Source organism: Leuresthes tenuis, unplaced genomic scaffold (genome assembly GCF_036924035.1).
Source record: "Leuresthes tenuis unplaced genomic scaffold, fLeuTen1.0.hap1 SCAF_13, whole genome shotgun sequence".
Taxonomy (NCBI): domain Eukaryota; kingdom Metazoa; phylum Chordata; class Actinopteri; order Atheriniformes; family Atherinopsidae; genus Leuresthes; species Leuresthes tenuis.
In genome coordinates, this window is record NW_027325367.1 from 219,518 (window position 1) to 238,709 (window position 19,192).

The 19,192-nt window shown below is 54.7% G+C and overlaps 1 protein-coding gene and 1 long non-coding RNA gene across 3 annotated transcripts in view; both read right to left on the minus strand.

Annotated features, from left to right (window-relative positions):
* cdc42bpb (CDC42 binding protein kinase beta (DMPK-like)) overlaps positions 1-19,192 on the minus strand; it is a 39,105-nt gene that overhangs the window by 2,513 nt on the left and 17,400 nt on the right. Inside the window, exons 15-37 of one of the 2 annotated variants that reach the window (XM_072362042.1) lie at positions 16,370-16,475; positions 16,168-16,292; positions 15,987-16,092; positions 13,565-13,713; positions 13,394-13,491; positions 12,916-12,998; positions 11,765-11,855; positions 11,630-11,685; positions 11,370-11,475; positions 10,943-11,079; positions 10,710-10,849; positions 10,517-10,598; positions 10,222-10,438; positions 10,061-10,123; positions 6,439-6,680; positions 5,999-6,353; positions 5,757-5,854; positions 5,588-5,672; positions 5,390-5,507; positions 2,784-2,901; positions 2,403-2,636; positions 271-379; positions 140-201 (exon numbers count right to left, since the gene is read on the minus strand). In XM_072362042.1, the coding sequence (XP_072218143.1) occupies positions 140-201; positions 271-379; positions 2,403-2,636; positions 2,784-2,901; positions 5,390-5,507; positions 5,588-5,672; positions 5,757-5,854; positions 5,999-6,353; positions 6,439-6,680; positions 10,061-10,123; positions 10,222-10,438; positions 10,517-10,598; positions 10,710-10,849; positions 10,943-11,079; positions 11,370-11,475; positions 11,630-11,685; positions 11,765-11,855; positions 12,916-12,998; positions 13,394-13,491; positions 13,565-13,713; positions 15,987-16,092; positions 16,168-16,292; positions 16,370-16,475 (2,980 nt within the window). Of the gene's footprint in view, positions 1-139; positions 202-270; positions 380-2,402; positions 2,637-2,783; positions 2,902-5,389; positions 5,508-5,587; positions 5,673-5,756; positions 5,855-5,974; positions 6,354-6,438; positions 6,681-10,060; positions 10,124-10,221; positions 10,439-10,516; positions 10,599-10,709; positions 10,850-10,942; positions 11,080-11,369; positions 11,476-11,629; positions 11,686-11,764; positions 11,856-12,915; positions 12,999-13,393; positions 13,492-13,564; positions 13,714-15,986; positions 16,093-16,167; positions 16,293-16,369; positions 16,476-19,192 lie in introns of those variants that run through there. The other variant, XM_072362043.1, reaches the window with a different exon arrangement.
* Positions 8,548-9,271, minus strand: LOC140266961 (uncharacterized). The gene is made up of 3 exons (XR_011907181.1): positions 9,200-9,271; positions 8,824-8,875; positions 8,548-8,615 (listed from the first exon to the last, which is right to left on the minus strand). It is a non-coding gene; the product is annotated as an uncharacterized lncRNA (long non-coding RNA).

Sequence of the window (19,192 nt, forward strand, 5' to 3'; positions counted from 1 at the left end):
GTGTGAGTGTGTGTGTGTGTGTGTGAGAGTGAGTGTGTGTGTGTGTGAGAGTGAGTGTGTGTGTGTGTGAGAGTGAGTGTGTGTGTGTGTGAGAGTGAGTGTGTGTGTGTGTGAGAGTGTGCACGTGTGTGTGCATTACCTCTCGGTCCGGGTCCTGATCCGGTTCACAGGTGCTGCGGGTAGAGGCTCCGCCCCCAAAATCTGAGCAAATAAACACAGATGAACTCTCAGCTCATGCAGATGGACACATCCAGACAGGTGTGTGTTTACCTGAGGCTGTGCGAGTGATATGAGACTTGCTCCGCTGTTGCCGGGATATGCTGGACAATGGGCGGGGCTTATCTTTAACAGAGTCATCCTGAGGGGAGGGCATCACACTCTGCACACGCACAAACACACAGGAAGCAGGTTACAGACTGACCAAAACATCACTGTGTTCAGCTGCCTTTATGAGGACCGCTCTCAGGTTCTCGCTGGAAGCAACCGATTGGCTGAGGATTATGGGCTTAAATTTGTCTCAAAAATAACTGCAAACGCACAGAGGTGCTCTGCAAATATGCCTCAAGTTTTGCTACCCACAAAAAAACTTGTGTATTTTCCATTTGTAAAACAAAAAGCTGTTTGTGAATCCTGACTCAGCATTTTGGATCAGCAATCACATGTTGGCATTTTTGAGACATTCTTTAATGGCTTGAGATTCACAAACTATCCAGGAGATGGCGCTGTTGCTCACGGATGCATCTGAGGCTCGGCTGAAGAACTACGAAGAAAGAAGATGGCAGATCAGCAGTAACAGAACTTTGAGTTTCGTGGTTCAGAGGCTGCTTCTCCCCCAGAGCAGGACCAGCAGGACCCCTGAGGGGGGGGCAACAGAGGGACTGTAGGACAGGGCCCTGAAAACCTGCAATGATCATCCATCCATCCATCCATCCATCCATCCATCCATCCATCCATCAATCCATCCATCATCCATCATCCATCCATCAATCATCCATCCATCCTCCATCATCCATCCATCCATCCATCCATCCATCATCCATCCTCTATCCATCTATCCTCCATCCATCCATCCATCATCCATCCATCCATCCATCATCCATCCATCCTCTATTCATCCATCATCCATCCATCCATCCATCCATCCATCAATCCATCCATCATCCATCATCCATCCATCCATCCATCAATCATCCATCCATCCATCCATCATCCATCCATCCATCATCCATCCATCCATCCATCATCCATCCATCCATCATCCATCCATCCATCATCCATCCATCCATCATCCATCCATCCATCCATCCATCCATCCATCAATCCATCCATCAATCCATCCATCATCCATCCATCCATCCATCCATCATCCATCATCCATCCATCCATCATCCATCCATCCATCCATCATCCATCCATCCATCATCCATCCATCCATCATCCATCCATCCATCCATCCATCCATCCATCAATCCATCCATCAATCCATCCATCATCCATCCATCCATCCATCCATCATCCATCATCCATCCATCAATCCATCCATCCATCATCCATCCATCCATCCATCATCCATCATCCATCCATCCATCCATCATCCATCAATCATCATCCATCCATCCATCAATCATCCATCCATCCATCCATCATCCATCATCCATCCATCCATCCATCATCCATCCATCCATCCATCCATCCATCCATCCATCCATCCATCCATCAATCATCATCCATCCATCCATCCATCCATCATCCATCCATCCATCCATCCATCATCCATCCATCCATCATCCATCCATCCATCATCCATCCATCTTCCATCCATCCATCCATCCATCATCCATCCATCATCCATCTATCCATCATCCATCCATCCATCATCCATCCATCCATCCATCTTCCATCCATCCATCCATCCATCATCCATCCATCATCCATCTATCCATCATCCATCCATCCATCCATCCATCCATCCATCCATATAGGACATTTGTATTTGTGGATAGCAAAACTCGAGGCGTATTTGCAGTTATTTTTGAGACAAATTTAAGCCCAGAGAGGATGAACAACCTCAGAAAGACATGTGAGAGTGAGGCGCCCCCTGGTGGCGTCTAAAGACATCATCGTTACTGAACTTCAGGAAACAACCGACAGATCAATCAGCAGGCGGTAATCAATACCAGTTAGCCAACATTAAAAGGAGAATGAAGAGCAGATTTATTGATCAGTCGATCAGCAGCAACTGTTAATCCATCAACACCCGATGAACATGTTCTTCCTCAATCTAATAATCGATTGATCGATCAATAAACCATGTGGTTGCGTTCAAGTCATATGTGAGGTCTGACCTGCAGTCATGTGACCTGATCAGCTGACCACTGAGAGGAGGAAAAGAGAGAGCCTACCCTTCCCAGAGAGGAGATGGAGGGAGAGGAGGAGGAAGAGGAGGAGGAAGGCTGCAGGAGGCTCTGCTGGGAGGAGGAAGAGGAGGCGTCTTTCTGCAAGAAGGCGCCGGCCGACGCCGACGTCATGTGATAGACGTGCTCAAAGTTGGAGGGGGGGGAGATGAGGGTGTGACGGGAGGAGGAGGAGGAGGGAGAGGGGGACGGGGAGGGTGAGAGGGAGGTGAGGTCACAAACCTGAACATCAGGGAGGAAGAGGAAGGGTGAGGAAAGAGTGACAGGGGGAGAGAAGAGAGGAGTCAGTGTGATGACCAGAGCTGTCCGGGGGAGGAGGGGGAGGAGGACATGCCGGCAGGAGGAGGAGGAGCAGGGAGGAAGGGTTACCAGAGGGAGGTCCATCAGGACCTGCATGCCGTCTCCTGGTCCCATGTGGGCCACGTGGTTGAAGTTGGTCGGGTTAGAAATCATCTTGGACCTGAGCTCCGGGTCCCTCAGCATCTCCCTGACGACACAAACAACAGGATATAATGGGAAATGTGTTATTTACATCAACAAATCTAACTAATAAATTCTGCTGCCGCATTCTGCCGAGTCAGTGCCGCATTCTGCCGAGTCAGTGGCGCATTCTGCCGAGTCAGTGCCGCATTCTGCCGAGTCAGTGCCGCATTCTGCCGAGTCAGTGCCGCATTCTGCCGAGTCAGTGCCGCATTCTGCCGAGTCAGTGCCGCATTCTGCCGAGTCAGTGTCGCATTCTGCCGAGTCAGTGCCGCATTCTGCCGAGTCAGTGCCGCATTCTGCCGAGTCAGTGTCGCATTCTGCCGAGTCAGTGCCGCATTCTGCCGAGTCAGTGCCGCATTCTGCAGAGTCAGTGGCGCATTCTGCCGAGTCAGTGGCGCATTCTGCCGAGTCAGTGGCGCATTCTGCCGAGTCAGTGCCGCATTCTGCCGAGTCAGTGCCGCATTCTGCCGAGTCAGTGTCGCATTCTGCCGAGTCAGTGCCGCATTCTGCCGAGTCAGTGGCGCATTCTGCCGAGTCAGTGCCGCATTCTGCCGAGTCAGTGCCGCATTCTGCCGAGTCAGTGCCGCATTCTGCCGAGTCAGTGGCGCATTCTGCCGAGTCAGTGGCGCATTCTGCCGAGTCAGTGCTACATTCTGCCGAGTCAGTGCTACATTCTGCCGAGTCAGTGCTACATTCTGCCGAGTCAGTGCCGCATTCTGCCGAGTCAGTGGCGCATTCTGCCGAGTCAGTGGCGCATTCTGCCGAGTCAGTGGCGCATTCTGCCGAGTCAGTGGCGCATTCTGCCGAGTCAGTGGCGCATTCTGCCGAGTCAGTGCCGCATTCTGCCGAGTCAGTGCCGCATTCTGCCGAGTCAGTGTCGCATTCTGCCGAGTCAGTGCCGCATTCTGCCGAGTCAGTGGCGCATTCTGCCGAGTCAGTGGCGCATTCTGCAGAGTCAGTGGCGCATTCTGCAGAGTCAGTGGCGCATTCTGCAGAGTCAGTGCCGCATTCTGCCGAGTCAGTGCCGCATTCTGCCGAGTCAGTGTCGCATTCTGCCGAGTCAGTGCCGCATTCTGCCGAGTCAGTGCCGCATTCTGCAGAGTCAGTGGCGCATTCTGCCGAGTCAGTGGCGCATTCTGCCGAGTCAGTGGCGCATTCTGCCGAGTCAGTGGCGCATTCTGCCGAGTCAGTGGCGCATTCTGCCGAGTCAGTGCCGCATTCTGCCGAGTCAGTGCTACATTCTGCCGAGTCAGTGCTACATTCTGCCGAGTCAGTGCTGCATTCTGCCGAGTCAGTGCCGCATTCTGCCGAGTCAGTGGCGCATTCTGCCGAGTCAGTGGCGCATTCTGCCGAGTCAGTGGCGCATTCTGCCGAGTCAGTGGCGCATTCTGCCGAGTCAGTGGCGCATTCTGCCGAGTCAGTGCCGCATTCTGCCGAGTCAGTGTCGCATTCTGCCGAGTCAGTGCCGCATTCTGCCGAGTCAGTGGCGCATTCTGCAGAGTCAGTGGCGCATTCTGCAGAGTCAGTGCCGCATTCTGCCGAGTCAGTGCCGCATTCTGCCGAGTCAGTGTCGCATTCTGCCGAGTCAGTGCCGCATTCTGCCGAGTCAGTGCCGCATTCTGCCGAGTCAGTGGCGCATTCTGCAGAGTCAGTGGCGCATTCTGCCGAGTCAGTGGCGCATTCTGCCGAGTCAGTGGCGCATTCTGCCGAGTCAGTGCCGCATTCTGCCGAGTCAGTGCCGCATTCTGCCGAGTCAGTGTCGCATTCTGCCGAGTCAGTGCCGCATTCTGCCGAGTCAGTGCCGCATTCTGCCGAGTCAGTGCCGCATTCTGCCGAGTCAGTGCCGCATTCTGCAGAGTCAGTGCCGCATTCTGCCGAGTCAGTGCCGCATTCTGCAGAGTCAGTGCCGCATTCTGCAGAGTCAGTGGCGCATTCTGCCGAGTCAGTGTCGCATTCTGCCGAGTCAGTGCCGCATTCTGCCGAGTCAGTGCCGCATTCTGCCGAGTCAGTGCCACATTCTGCCGAGTCAGTGCCGCATTCTGCTGAGTCAGTGCCGCATTCTGCCGAGTCAGTGGCGCATTCTGCCGAGTCAGTGCCGCATTCTGCCGAGTCAGTGCCGCATTCTGCCGAGTCAGTGCCGCATTCTGCTGAGTCAGTGCCGCATTCTGCTGAGTCAGTGCCGCATTCTGCTGAGTCAGTGGCGCATTCTGCCGAGTCAGTGCTACATTCTGCTGAGTCAGTGCTACATTCTGCTGAGTCAGTGCTACATTCTGCTGAGTCAGTGCCGCATTCTGCTGAGTCAGTGCCGCATTCTGCTGAGTCAGTGCTACATTCTGCTGAGTCAGTGCTACATTCTGCTGAATCAGTGCTACATTCTGCCGAGTCAGTGCTACATTCTGCCGAGTCAGTGCTACATTCTGCTGAGTCAGTGCTACATTCTGCTGAGTCAGTGCTACATTCTGCCGAGTCAGTGCTACATTCTGCTGAGTCACCTCCTCTGCTGTAGTCGCTCTTCTTCAGGAACTTTGAAGAGAAACTTCCTTTTGCTGCGAGTTCGAACCATCAGCTTCCTGCTGTGGTCCGACGTCTCTGGGATGGTGAGGTCACCCTCTGATGACACATAGGTGTTAGTTTCTGCGTTTAGGTACGTCTGAGGGTCAGGTGTATTTGTGGGTAAGGTGTGAAGTTACCTGATGAGGTGTTGCTGAAGTAAATCAAACGAGGAGGTTCTGAACTCAGCAGGTTTAGAGTCCCTTCGATATTCAGAGGTCTGATCTGAGGACAGGTGACAACATCACAGCTTTTCAGAAAGTTCTAAACCTTGATTGGCTGTTTCTGAGCTGAGCTGTGATAGGTTACCTTGCAGAGCGAGATAGTCTGGACCCACTCTGAGGAATGAGAATCAAACACATCAACCCCATACTCGCTGTAGACCGTCAGGTGAGAGGAATTAGAACCTGACGAGAAAACGACAGATGAGAAACCGGCCCATTACAGCTGTCTGACCACATCTGATAACCTGTCTGACCTCACCTGTCGACCTATCTGACTTCACCTGAGAACCTGTCTACACCCACCCTAACATGAAGTAATACACCTACAGCATGCGAGTGGCGTGGCAGGCCACATCAGCTCCTGGGTCCGGGACCGTCGGCCCTGACCGTCCACGTAGACACCGAGCTGGCTAAAGCAGAGCAGCAGCTCGTTGCACCCGACCTCCAGGGCGTGCAGGGCGTCCGTCGGCTGTTGGGACAGGAAGGCCAACGACGGGTCGGCCGGGCTCACCAGGCTGATGGGGGACGACTCCCCCTGCAGGGCCAGCAGGGCGAAACCGGAGGGGTAGCCGACACACAACCGGTCCCGGACCATCCCCAACCACTGCACCCCACCCGGGGCCTGCACCTCCCACAACTTCTTATGGTGGGGTTTCGCTCGAGAGATTTCATAGCAAAGGACCTGAGGGCCAGACAGAACACCAACATTATGACAGTATCAGATCAGAACCACAGGTCTGATGCAGACGAGCCGTCTGTTCTCTGACCTGACGTTTGACGGCAGCCAGCAGGCAGGCGGGGCCTCCGGGTCGGAGCACACCTGTGGTCAGAGCTTGGCAGCCTTTAGTTTCCGCCAGCTTGATGTCAAAGGAGGACTCTGCGCCCTCCAGAACCCCCCAGGGCTGAAGGTGCACATGGCGGTTCCGACCGCACAGCAGGGCCACGATCTTCTCTTTCGGAATCAGGTCAATCTGATACACCTTCTTACTGTCAGCAGCCCGAACGATCACTGCATGGGGGGAAGGCGGGGTCAGTACAACAAGTTCACCTGTCTGTCTGCACATACGTCTACCCGTCTGTCTGTCTGCACATACGTCTACCCGTCTGTCTGTCTGTACGTCTACCTGTCTGTCTGCACATACGTCCACCTGTCTGCCCATATGTCCACCCGTCTGTCTGTCCATACGTCCACCCGTCTGTCTGCCCATACGTCCACCTGTCCGTCTGCCCATACGTCCACCCGTCTGTCTGCCCATACGTCCACCTGTCTGTCTGCCCATACGTCCACCCGTCTGTCTGTCCATACGTCCACCTGTCTGTCTGCCCATACGTCCACCTGTCTGTCTGCCCATACGTCCACCCGTCTGTCTGCCCATACGTCCACCCGTCTGTCTGCCCATACGTCCACCTGTCTGCCCATATGTCCACCCGTCTGTCTGCCCATACGTCCACCTGTCTGTCTGCCCATACGTCCACCTGTCTGCCCATACGTCCACCCGTCTGTCTGCCCATACGTCCACCTGTCTGTCTGCCCATACGTCCACCCGTCTGTCTGTCCATACGTCCACCTGTCTGTCTGCCCATACGTCCACCTGTCTGTCTGCCCATACGTCCACCCGTCTGTCTGCCCATACGTCCACCCGTCTGTCTGCCCATACGTCCACCCGTCTGTCTGCCCATACGTCCACCTGTCTGTCTGCCCATATGTCCACCCGTCTGTCTGCCCATACGTCCACCTGTCTGCCCATATGTCCACCCGTCTGTCTGCCCATACGTCCACCTGTCTGTCTGCCCATACGTCCACCTGTCTGCCCATACGTCCACCCGTCTGTCTGCCCATACGTCCACCTGTCTGTCTGCCCATACGTCCACCCGTCTGTCTGCCCATACGTCCACCTGTCTGCCCATATGTCCACCCGTCTGTCTGCCCATACGTCCACCTGTCTGTCTGCCCATACGTCTACCCGTCTGTCTGCCCATACGTCCACCTGTCTGCCCATATGTCCACCCGTCTGTCTGCCCATACGTCCACCTGTCTGCCCATATGTCCACCCGTCTGTCTGCCCATACGTCCACCTGTCTGCCCATATGTCCACCCGTCTGTCTGCCCATACGTCCACCTGTCTGTCTGCCCATACGTCCACCCGTCTGTCTGCCCATACGTCCACCCGTCTGTCTGCCCATACGTCCACCCGTCTGTCTGCCCATACGTCCACCCGTCTGTCTGCCCATATGTCTACCCGTCTGTCTGCCCATACGTCCACCTGTCTGCCCATATGTCCACCCGTCTGTCTGCCCATACGTCCACCTGTCTGCCCATATGTCCACCCGTCTGTCTGCCCATACGTCCACCTGTCTGCCCATATGTCCACCCGTCTGTCTGCCCATACGTCCACCTGTCTGTCTGCCCATACGTCCACCTGTCTGTCTGCCCATACGTCCACCCGTCTGTCTGCCCATACGTCCACCCGTCTGTCTGCCCATACGTCCACCCGTCTGTCTGCCCATACGTCCACCCGTCTGTCTGCCCATACGTCCACCTGTCTGCCCATATGTCCACCCGTCTGTCTGCCCATACGTCCACCTGTCTTTCTGCCCATACGTCCACCTGTCTGCCCATATGTCCACCCGTCTGTCTGCCCATACGTCCACCCGTCTGTCTGCCCATACGTCCACCTGTCTGTCTGCCCATACGTCCACCTGTCTGTCTGCCCATACGTCCACCCGTCTGTCTGCCCATACGTCCACCTGTCTGCCCATATGTCCACCCGTCTGTCTGCCCATACGTCCACCTGTCTGTCTGCCCATACGTCTACCCGTCTGTCTGCCCATATGTCCACCCGTCTGTCTGCCCATACGTCCACTTGTCTGTCTGCCCATATGTCCACCTGTCTGTCTGCCCATACGTCCACCTGTCTGTCTGTCCATACGTCCACCTGTCTGTCTGCCCATACGTCCACCTGTCTGTCTGCCCATACGTCCACCTGTCTGTCTGCCCATACGTCCACCTGTCTGTCTGCCCATACGTCCATCTGTCTGTCTGCCCATACGTCCACCTGTCTGTCTGCCCATACGTCCACCTGTCTGTCTGCCCATACGTCCACCTGTCTGTCTGCCCATATGTCCACCTGTCTGTCTGCCCATACGTCCACCCGTCTGTCTGTCCATACGTCCACCTGTCTGTCTGCCCATACGTCTACCCGTCTGTCTGTCCATACGTCCACCTGTCTGTCTGCCCATACGTCCACCTGTCTGTCTGCCCATACGTCCACCTGTCTGTCTGCCCATATGTCCACCTGTCTGTCTGCCCATACGTCCACCTGTCTTTCTGCCCATACGTCCACCTGTCTGCCCATATGTCCACCCGTCTGTCTGCCCATACGTCCACCCGTCTGTCTGCCCATACGTCCACCTGTCTGTCTGCCCATACGTCCACCTGTCTGTCTGCCCATACGTCCACCCGTCTGTCTGCCCATACGTCCACCTGTCTGCCCATATGTCCACCCGTCTGTCTGCCCATACGTCCACCTGTCTGTCTGCCCATACGTCTACCCGTCTGTCTGCCCATATGTCCACCCGTCTGTCTGCCCATACGTCCACTTGTCTGTCTGCCCATATGTCCACCTGTCTGTCTGCCCATACGTCCACCTGTCTGTCTGTCCATACGTCCACCTGTCTGTCTGCCCATACGTCCACCTGTCTGTCTGCCCATACGTCCACCTGTCTGTCTGCCCATACGTCCACCTGTCTGTCTGTCCATACGTCCACCTGTCTGTCTGCCCATACGTCCACCTGTCTGTCTGCCCATACGTCCACCTGTCTGTCTGCCCATACGTCTACCCGTCTGTCTGTCCATACGTCCACCTGTCTGTCTGCCCATACGTCCACCTGTCTGTCTGCCCATACGTCCACCTGTCTGTCTGCCCATATGTCCACCTGTCTGTCTGCCCATACGTCCACCTGTCTGTCTGCCCATACGTCCACCTGTCTGTCTGCCCATACGTCCATCTGTCTGTCTGCCCATACGTCCACCTGTCTGTCTGCCCATACGTCTACCCGTCTGTCTGCCCATATGTCCACCTGTCTGTCTGCCCATACGTCCACCTGTCTGTCTGCCCATACGTCCACCTGTCTGTCTGCCCATATGTCCACCTGTCTGTCTGCCCATACGTCCACCTGTCTGTCTGCCCATACGTCCACCTGTCTGTCTGCCCATACGTCCATCTGTCTGTCTGCCCATACGTCCACCTGTCTGTCTACCCGTCTGTCTGCCCATATGTCCACCCGTCTGTCTGCCCATACGTCCACCTGTCTGTCTGCCCATACGTCCACCCGTCTGTCTGCCCATACGTCCACCTGTCTGTCCTTAAATGTCCAGCTGGTTCTCACCGTCTCTGGTCACCTCAACCACAAACAACCCGTCTTCTGTTCCCAGGACGATCCTCTCTCGATCTGCAGAGAAACGATCAAATTACTTGTGAATCAGATTAAACTGATCAATAATCAGAATATTGATGATCCTTCTCAGAACTGGATCCATTTTTACGGACCCAGCACGGCGGCGGACAGTGTGGTCTTGATGATGGGCAGTGAGGCGTCGTAGGCCTCGTGCAGAAGGTGGACCTGCTGGCTCTTCAGCTGATTCTTGGTCAGGATGCTCTGCAGACCCTCCAGGATCCTGACCCACTTCCTCTTCTCCGCCTCGCTCTCAGCCAGAACCAGTAGGGATACGGAGGAGAGCTGCGAGATCAGCTGCGAGGACGTCACCTGATCACAACAACAACAACAGTCAGGACGGAGGCAGCCGGTCAGATGGCGGTGGTTCGGAGAAGTGGGGTCTCCTACCCTGAAGATGCAGGGGATGTCCTTCCTGGTGGCGTGGATGACATCAGACGCCAACACAGAGCTGACAGTCAAGTCTTCGTCTCTGAAACACGGTTTGTTCACATTAATACAAAGAGTTGGGTCATGCTGACCCATGTGGTGGTTCTGGGAACCTGTGTTGCCCTGATCAGAACCAGTAGGTCTGTGGGGTTACCTGAGGTCGAGGACCAGGCTGGCCGCCACACCTGGCTGCGTGGACTTTCCCTCCAGGATGTCGTAGAGAAACAGTTTACAATCCGAGACCACGGCGAACGCTCGCTGCCAGCCCTTCTTCACGCCGCTGGGCTTCGGGACCTGGACCCAAACCAGTTTTTATATTTTCATGTTATTCAGAAAAGAAGGATTTGTCTGCGCGGCAGCAGGACCGGGTCGGGTCAGCGGTCTCACCCTGACGTAGCCCTTGTAGGCGGTGCCGATGCCCCTCTGGACGTCGATACCCTGCGGTCTCTTGGTCTGCTCCACTGGGATTGGACAGACCAGGGGGGCGTGGTCTTTACAGGTCACGTGACAGATGAAGGAGCACGCTGAGGACAGACAGAACCAGACACAACCCTCATGATCAAACCTCTGCTGGGTGAGGTTCTCCTGTTCCTGCAGCTCCACAGACCGGCCCTAACCGGTCTCACCTGTTCAGGTGGTCCTAACAAAGACCGGGTCAGCAACTCTGGCCCGATATGGATACTCAGCTTAGAACTGGTTCAGCAGCGGATCCATCCGAGGAACCTCCAGGTTCATGGTGTTCTGTGTGCGCCGTTAGAGGTGAAACGCCTACTGGGAGGTAGGCGATGACATCACCAGGTGAGCAGAGACTTACCTTCACAGGCGTATCCCTGCCGGCTGAGGCCCACCATCAGGGAGGTGCAGTGGGTGCACTGAGTGGGGCTGGAGAACGTCCTGATGCTCAGGTGGTGGGCTTTGGGCTGTCAACACACAGGGGACGTTATTATCGGTACAGGTGAGAACCGGACGACCAACAGGAAGTAAAACAAAGTACGGAAACAGGTATTTCAGGTAAATCTGACTTCCAGGGAACACAAACTACTGATGAAGAGCAGAGGATCGGCGGTGGCGTACCTTTGGCGCGGTCAGCAGGGAGCTCTGGAAGATGGGGGAGGGGCTTTCAGGGACTGCTTTAGCTTCCTGTTGACCCAAACAGAACTGGCTCAGCTCGGGAAACAAACACTTCTGTAAACACGTGCGTAAACAAACAAAACAAACAACTGACTTCCTGTTCAGAGATGGACGAGGGTGAGGGGGGCGTGGTCTCAGATTTCAGAGGGGTGGAGTCAATGTCTGAAGTCTGCAGGGGGAGATACACAATATTAGTGTTTCAATCAATAAACGATCGATTGATTAATGAATAAAACACACGACAGCTGCAGTATTATTACTATAGTCCTCCTGCAGTATTTAGCCTTCACAGATACTAATGAAGACTGGGGGGCGAAGGGGGCGAAGGGGGCATTCTCCATGAGTGGGAGGAGTTTTCTGAGGCCAGGGTCACCAGAGGTGGGCGTGGCCTGAGGTCTTCCCTCTCATTGGACAGATACAGGAAATCATTCCTGCCACATGCCATCACACCGTTTAATGAAAGCTCGGCTCGTTATTCTCTTTAGTTTCAGATTTATTCCCTGTTGAACAAACTGCTCATTTATACAATAACTGCTGCTGGGACCCTTTAAAACTGCTCATTTATACAATAACTGCTGCTGGGACCCTTTAAAACTGCTCATTTATACAATAACTGCTGCTGGGACCCTTTAAAACTGCTCATTTATACAATAACTGCTGCTGGGACCCTTTAAAACTGCTCATTTATACAATAACTGCTGCTGGGACACTTTAAAACTGCTCATTTATACAATAACTGCTGCTGGGACACATTTTATTGTCTATAGACAATATTTTTACTTGAATCTTATTCGTAATAAAAGGTTGAATTGTACATTTGGTTAATACTACTACTTAATAGTATTTGCTTTGTGCTTTCGTATCCATTTCACTGGGTGTAAATGCTGCTACTGTAAAGTATTTCCCAGTTTGGGATGAAGAAAGTGCTTCTACCTCTATTCTACTCTTCTAGTACGAAGCTAACAGCTATGATGGAGGTCAGACCGGACAGCTACAGGGCAGGTACACTAAGGATGTGAAGTACAGGGGTGCTGAGGATTGTGGGTAACCTGGCAGGTGAACTTACTTCTTCCCAGAGGGCGAGCAGTGAGGAGGCGGAGCAAACCGACGCCTCAACGTTACAAAGAGAAACAAGCAACAATGACTTGAGACACTCAACACCTGCAGCTGTGTGACATCATCATGTAACCTGCTGTGATTGGTCAGTGAGGGAAGGACAGGTGACTCACTCTGAAGGTGAGGTCTGGAGCCAGAGGGGACGTGTTGAAGTACTCAAAGATGGAGTCCTGGAAGTCTGGCAGCTTCAGACCTGCTGAGGCACAGAAGGTTAAACATAGAACGGCGTTTTGGTTGGTTAGTTAGAAGCTGTTTAAATGGGTAACAATTCATTTACTTTTATGGGTTATTTTTGCAATGGGGGGGGGGGGGGGGGGACCAATTCATGTACACTTAATCATTTGGACCAATCACCAACAGAAGGTTCCCCCGTTCTGAGAGAAGTTCTATGAACTATCACAGGGTTAAAAGAAGCTCCCACAGTTCCCAGTAACAAATGTAACCAGATAAAAGCTCCAGAATAACGTCGTCCATCTTCAGCTTCACGGATCGCCTCGGCCTGCCTTTTGGCTTCACACCAGTTCCCACCTGACGCACGGCGCTGAGACTGTAGGCGGAGCTAAAGTCAGGTGGGCTGACAGGAGGCCTCACCTCTGTCGGAGTGGGAGCGGCTCTCATCCATCTCCTTCTTCAAATGGTCCATCTGCTCGGCCACCTCCCTGCTCCTCTCCTCCGACTCCTTCAGCTTACTGCGGACAGACAGAGGAAGGTGAGCACTGACACACAGGTGAGGGGCCGCCGTGCCTCGGTGTGACCGCTGACCTCTCCAGGTTAATGTTGAAAGCCTTGACTTTACGCAGCTCCTCCTGCACCAGCTGCTTGGCTCTGATCTCAGCATCCAGAGCCGACTGCAGCTCCAGACGAGCCGACATGTCCAACTTCTGACTGCGACGCACCTTCCACAGCGGGTCCTGCGTGGGGAGAACAGGGAACATCCTGTGTTAGGTTGGCCTCTGAAAGGGAACCCCGCCCACTTCATGGTGCAGGTTACCGTGGAAACGACCAGGTGGACCCATCAGCCAATCAGAGCAGCCAATGAGCCTTTCAGTGGCAGAGCATGTAATGTGATGTCATGATATGCCTGATGCTGGATGACATCATGAAATGACACCACCTGCCCTGATGACATCATGAAATGACACCACCTGCCCTGATGACATCATGAAATGACACCACCTGCCCTGATGACATCATGAAATGACACCACCTGCCCTGATGCAGGATGAAATGACACCACCTGCCCTGATGCAGGATGACATCATGAAATGACACCACCTGCCCTGATGACATCATGAAATGACACCACCTGCCCTGATGACATCATGAAATGACACCACCTGCCCTGATGCAGGATGACATCATGAAATGACACCACCTGCCCTGATGCAGGATGACATCATGAAATGACACCACCTGCCCTGATGCAGGAACAGACGCCCGAGTGCTTTCCAGTCAAGAGCCAACAAGGGACCTCCGGCCTGTCCAAAGGAAACTTTCCTAAGGATGCTCCAACAGCCTGAAGGACGCTAAAATCTTCACTCCGACCTCAAAGGACCTGAGTTAGAGGAGTGCCTGCCTTTCTGTCCTGACCGTAGATGACCTGCAGAGTGAAACCAGCAATGGACCCCTGACCCATGTGTGACCCCTGACCCATGTGTGAGCCCTGACCCATGTGTGACCCCTGACCCATGTGTGACCCCTGACCCATGTGTGACCCCTGACCCATGTGTGAGCCCTGACCCATGTGTGACCCCTGACCCATGTGTGACCCCTGACCCATGTGTGACCCCTGACCCATGTGTGACCCCCTGACCCATGTGTGACCCCCGACCCATGTGTGACCCCCGACCCATGTGTGACCCCTGACCCATGTGTGACCCCTGACCCATGTGTGACCCCCTGACCCATGTGTGACCCCCGACCCATGTGTGACCCCCGACCCATGTGTGACCCCTGACCCATGTGTGACCCCTGACCCATGTGTGACCCCTGACCCATGTGTGACCCCCTGACCCATGTGTGACCCCTGACCCATGTGTGACCCCCTGACCCATGTGTGAGCCCTGACCCATGTGTGACCCCTGACCCATGTGTGACCCCCTGACCCATGTGTGACCCCCGACCCATGTGTGACCCCTGACCCATGTGTGACCCCTGACCCATGTGTGACCCCCTGACCCATGTGTGACCCCTGACCCATGTGTGAGCGTCCCTGAAGAGTCAGGAGCAGGAAGCTCCACTTTGGGTTAGTGGCGTCGCATCCACCTTCTGAGAGAAACCCACTCATGGCTCACATTGATACGGTGCTGTCAATAAGACCTTTAGAGACCCCCTGAACTGGAGGACCCCTAAAAAACCCTTTTAGGACCAATTGTCCTTAAAGTCCATCTGACTTTTGGATCACTCTAAAAAAAACACTGAAACACCCTTTGAAGAAACTGAAAAGCTAAAAATATAAAAAATCTGACTCTGTCACGGACCCCAGAACACCCTGACATTATTACCTCCACTCAGCTTATCCCTAAAATACTGCGGCCAACTACCTTCAGTTTCCAAAAACCCAACAATCCCTTCAAGGACTCCAGGGTTGTTACGGCCATCTGATACAGACCATCAACAACGACCTCCTGAAAGAGCTCCAGAACATTAAAATTCTTCCTTGTTCCAGTTTAACAACAACCCTGATAAGAAGGTGAGCTGGACTTTTACAATGACTGGCCAACATGCAAGCTTTTTAAACCCACCCAGGACGAGGCAAGTCGGTCCTTATTGGCTGGAAGTGGGGACAAAAGAACTCACCCTCCTGTCTCCACCAATAGGAGGCCTGGGCTTCTTAGGCCACTCCTGACTCAGGCTGAGACAGCAGGTTAAAAAGAACAATCAACACTCAGATACACACTAAAGCACTAGTTCTGATGCAGCCCAGTCACAGCTTCAATAAACATTAGCGTCTCCTTGGATACGAACAAATCTGAACAGGTGGAGATGTTTACCTTTAGAAAAGGCCGTCAAACAAACCTCCTTCACAATAACAAGGAAACCATCAGTTCCATCTAACCAGGTAAGACAACACCTGACACGTAGGTCACATGACATCCCTCAAACAGAACACTAGACTGTGACTCTCCGGCTGGCCTGGAGTTCAGCACCTGTGGGCTGGTTTGGTTCTGTATGGGTTCGTTACCAGAGGTCTGGTTCCCAGGCTGGAGCTGCGCAGGGTCTCCAGCTCCTCGGTCATCTTCGTGGCCAGAGCCTGCAGGTAGCCTCGGGCGTCCTTCTCGTCACTGACCCTGAACAGACGCGGCACCATTAAACATCCAGCGCCCCCTGATGGCCAAGCGCTGCCGGTCCGATAAGCCACTCACCACTGGATGATCTCTGCGATCTGAGCCTCCCAGTGGGCCACGCTCTCCTTCTTAGAAGACAGGTCCTGGAGGTCGTCCTCCAGCTGCCGGTTCTGGGCAGTCAGGTTGTCCACAAATGAACATAACTAGAAAAGAAGGAGACGGTATCAGGCAGGTATGAAGTAAAAGCACTTTTAAGATGGTCCAGAACCGCAGTGCTCACCTTGTCCGTCTCCGCCGTCAGTTTACGGTTTTCCTCTGTCAGAAGGTTCTTCTCTCGTTCGTGTTTGTCCTTCTGAGCAGCAACAGCTTCCTCCATCTCAGATTGCCTGCAGGGACACACACCTGGGTCAGAACCGATCACACCTGGGTCAGGACCGACTACACCTGGGTCAGAACCGATCACACCTGGGTCAGGACGGACTACACCTGGGTCAGGACCGACTACACCTGGGTCAGGACCGACTACACCTGGGTCAGGACCGACTACACCTGGGTCAGGACCGACTACACCTGGGTCAGGACCGACTACACATGGGTCAGGACCGACTACACCTGGGTCAGGACCGATCACACCTGGGTCAGGACCGATCACACCTGGGTCAGGACCGATCACACCTGGGTCAGGACCGACTACACCTGGGTCAGGACCGATCACACCTGGGTCAGGACCGACTACACCTGGGTCAGGACCGACTACACCTGGGTCAGGACCGATCACACCTGGGTCAGGACCGACCACACCTGGGTCAGGACCGACCACACCTGGGTCAGGACCGACCACACCTGGGTCAGGACCGATCACACCTGGGTCAGGACCGATCACACCTGGGTCAGGACCGACTACACATGGGTCAGGACCGACTACACCTGGGTCAGGACCGATCACACCTGGGTCAGGACCGATCACACCTGGGTCAGGACCGATCACACCTGGGTCAGGACCGACTACACCTGGGTCAGGACCGATCACACCTGGGTCAGGACCGACTACACCTGGGTCAGGACCGACTACACCTGGGTCAGGACCGATCACACCTGGGTCAGGACCGACCACACCTGGGTCAGGACCGACCACACCTGGGTCAGGACCGACCACACCTGGGTCAGGACCGATCACACCTGGGTCAGGACCGATCACACCTGGGTCAGGACCGACTACACCTGGGTCAGGACCGATCACACCTGGGTCAGGACCGACTACACCTGGGTCAGGACCGATTACACCTGGGTCAGGACCGACTACACCTGGGTCAGGACCGATCACACCTGGGTCAGGACCGACTACACCTGGGTCAGGACCGATCACAGGACTGATCACACCTGGGTCAGGACTGATCACACCTGGGTCAGGACCGATCACACCTGGGTCAGGACCGATTACACCTGGGTCAGGACCGATCACACATGGGTCAGGACCGACTACACCTGGGTCAGGACCGATCACACCTGGGTCAGGACCGATCACACCTGGGTCAGGACCGACTACACCTGGGTCAGGACCGACCACACCTGGGTCAGGACCGACTACACCTGGGTCAGGACCGATCACACCTGGGTCAGGACGGACTACACCTGGGTCAGGACCGACTACACCTGGGTCAGGACCGACTACACCTGGGTCAGGACCGATCACACCTGGGTCAGGACCGATCACACCTGGGTCAGGACCGATCACACCTGGGTCAGGACCGACTACACCTGGGTCAGGACCGATCACACCTGGGTCAGGACCGACTACACCTGGGTCAGGACCGACTACACCTGGGTCAGGACTGATCACACCTGGGTCAGGACCGACTACACCTGGGTCAGGACCGACTACACCTGGGTCAGGACCGATCACACCTGGGTCAGGACCGATCACACCTGGGTCAGGACCGACTACACCTGGGTCAGGACCGACTACACCTGGGTCAGGACTGATCACACCTGGGTCAGGACTGATCACACCTGGGTCAGGACCGACAACACCTGGGTCAGGACCGATCACACCTGGGTCAGGACCGACTACACCTGGGTCAGGACCGACTACACCTGGGTCAGGACTGACTACACCTGGGTCAGGACCGACTACGCCTGGGTCAGGACCGACAACACCTGGGTCAGGACCGACTACGCCTGGGTCAGGACCGACTACGCCTGGGTCAGGACTGATCACACCTGGGTCAGGACTGATCACACCTGGGTCAGGACCGACTACGCCTGGGTCAGGACCGACTACGCCTGGGTCAGGACCGATCACACCTGGGTCAGGACCGATCACACCTGGGTCAGGACCGATCACACCTGGGTCAGGACCGACTACACCTGGGTCAGGACCGACTACAACTGGGTCAGGACCGATCACACCTGGGTCAGGACTGATCACACCTGGGTCAGGACCGACTAGGCCTGGGTCAGGACCGACTACGCCTGGGTCAGGACCAATCACACCTGGGTCAGGACTGATCACACCTGGGTCAGGACCGACTACACCTGGGTCAGGACTGACTACACCTGGGTCAGGACTGATCACACCTGGGTCAGGACCGACTACGCCTGGGTCAGGACCGATTACACCTGGGTCAGGACTGATCACACCTGGGTCAGGACCGACTACACCTGGGTCAGGACCAATCACACCTGGGTCTGGACTGATTAAACCTGGTTCTGGACGGATTAAACCTGGTTCTGGACTGATTAAACCTGGTTCTGGACGGATTAAACCTGGTTCTGGACGGATTAAACCTGGTTCTGGACTCACCGGTCCCTCTGATTAAACCTGGTTCTGGACGGATTAAACCTGGTTCTGGACTGATTAAACCTGGTTCTGGACGGATTAAACCTGGTTCTGGACGGATTAAACCTGGTTCTGGACTCACCGGTCCCTCTGATTAAACCTGGTTCTGGACGGATTAAACCTGGTTCTGGACGGATTAAACCTGGTTCTGGACGGATTAAACCTGGTTCTGGACTCACCGGTCCCTCTGATTAAACCTGGTTCTGGACGGATTAAACCTGGTTCTGGACGGATTAAACCTGGTTCTGGACTGATTAAACCTGG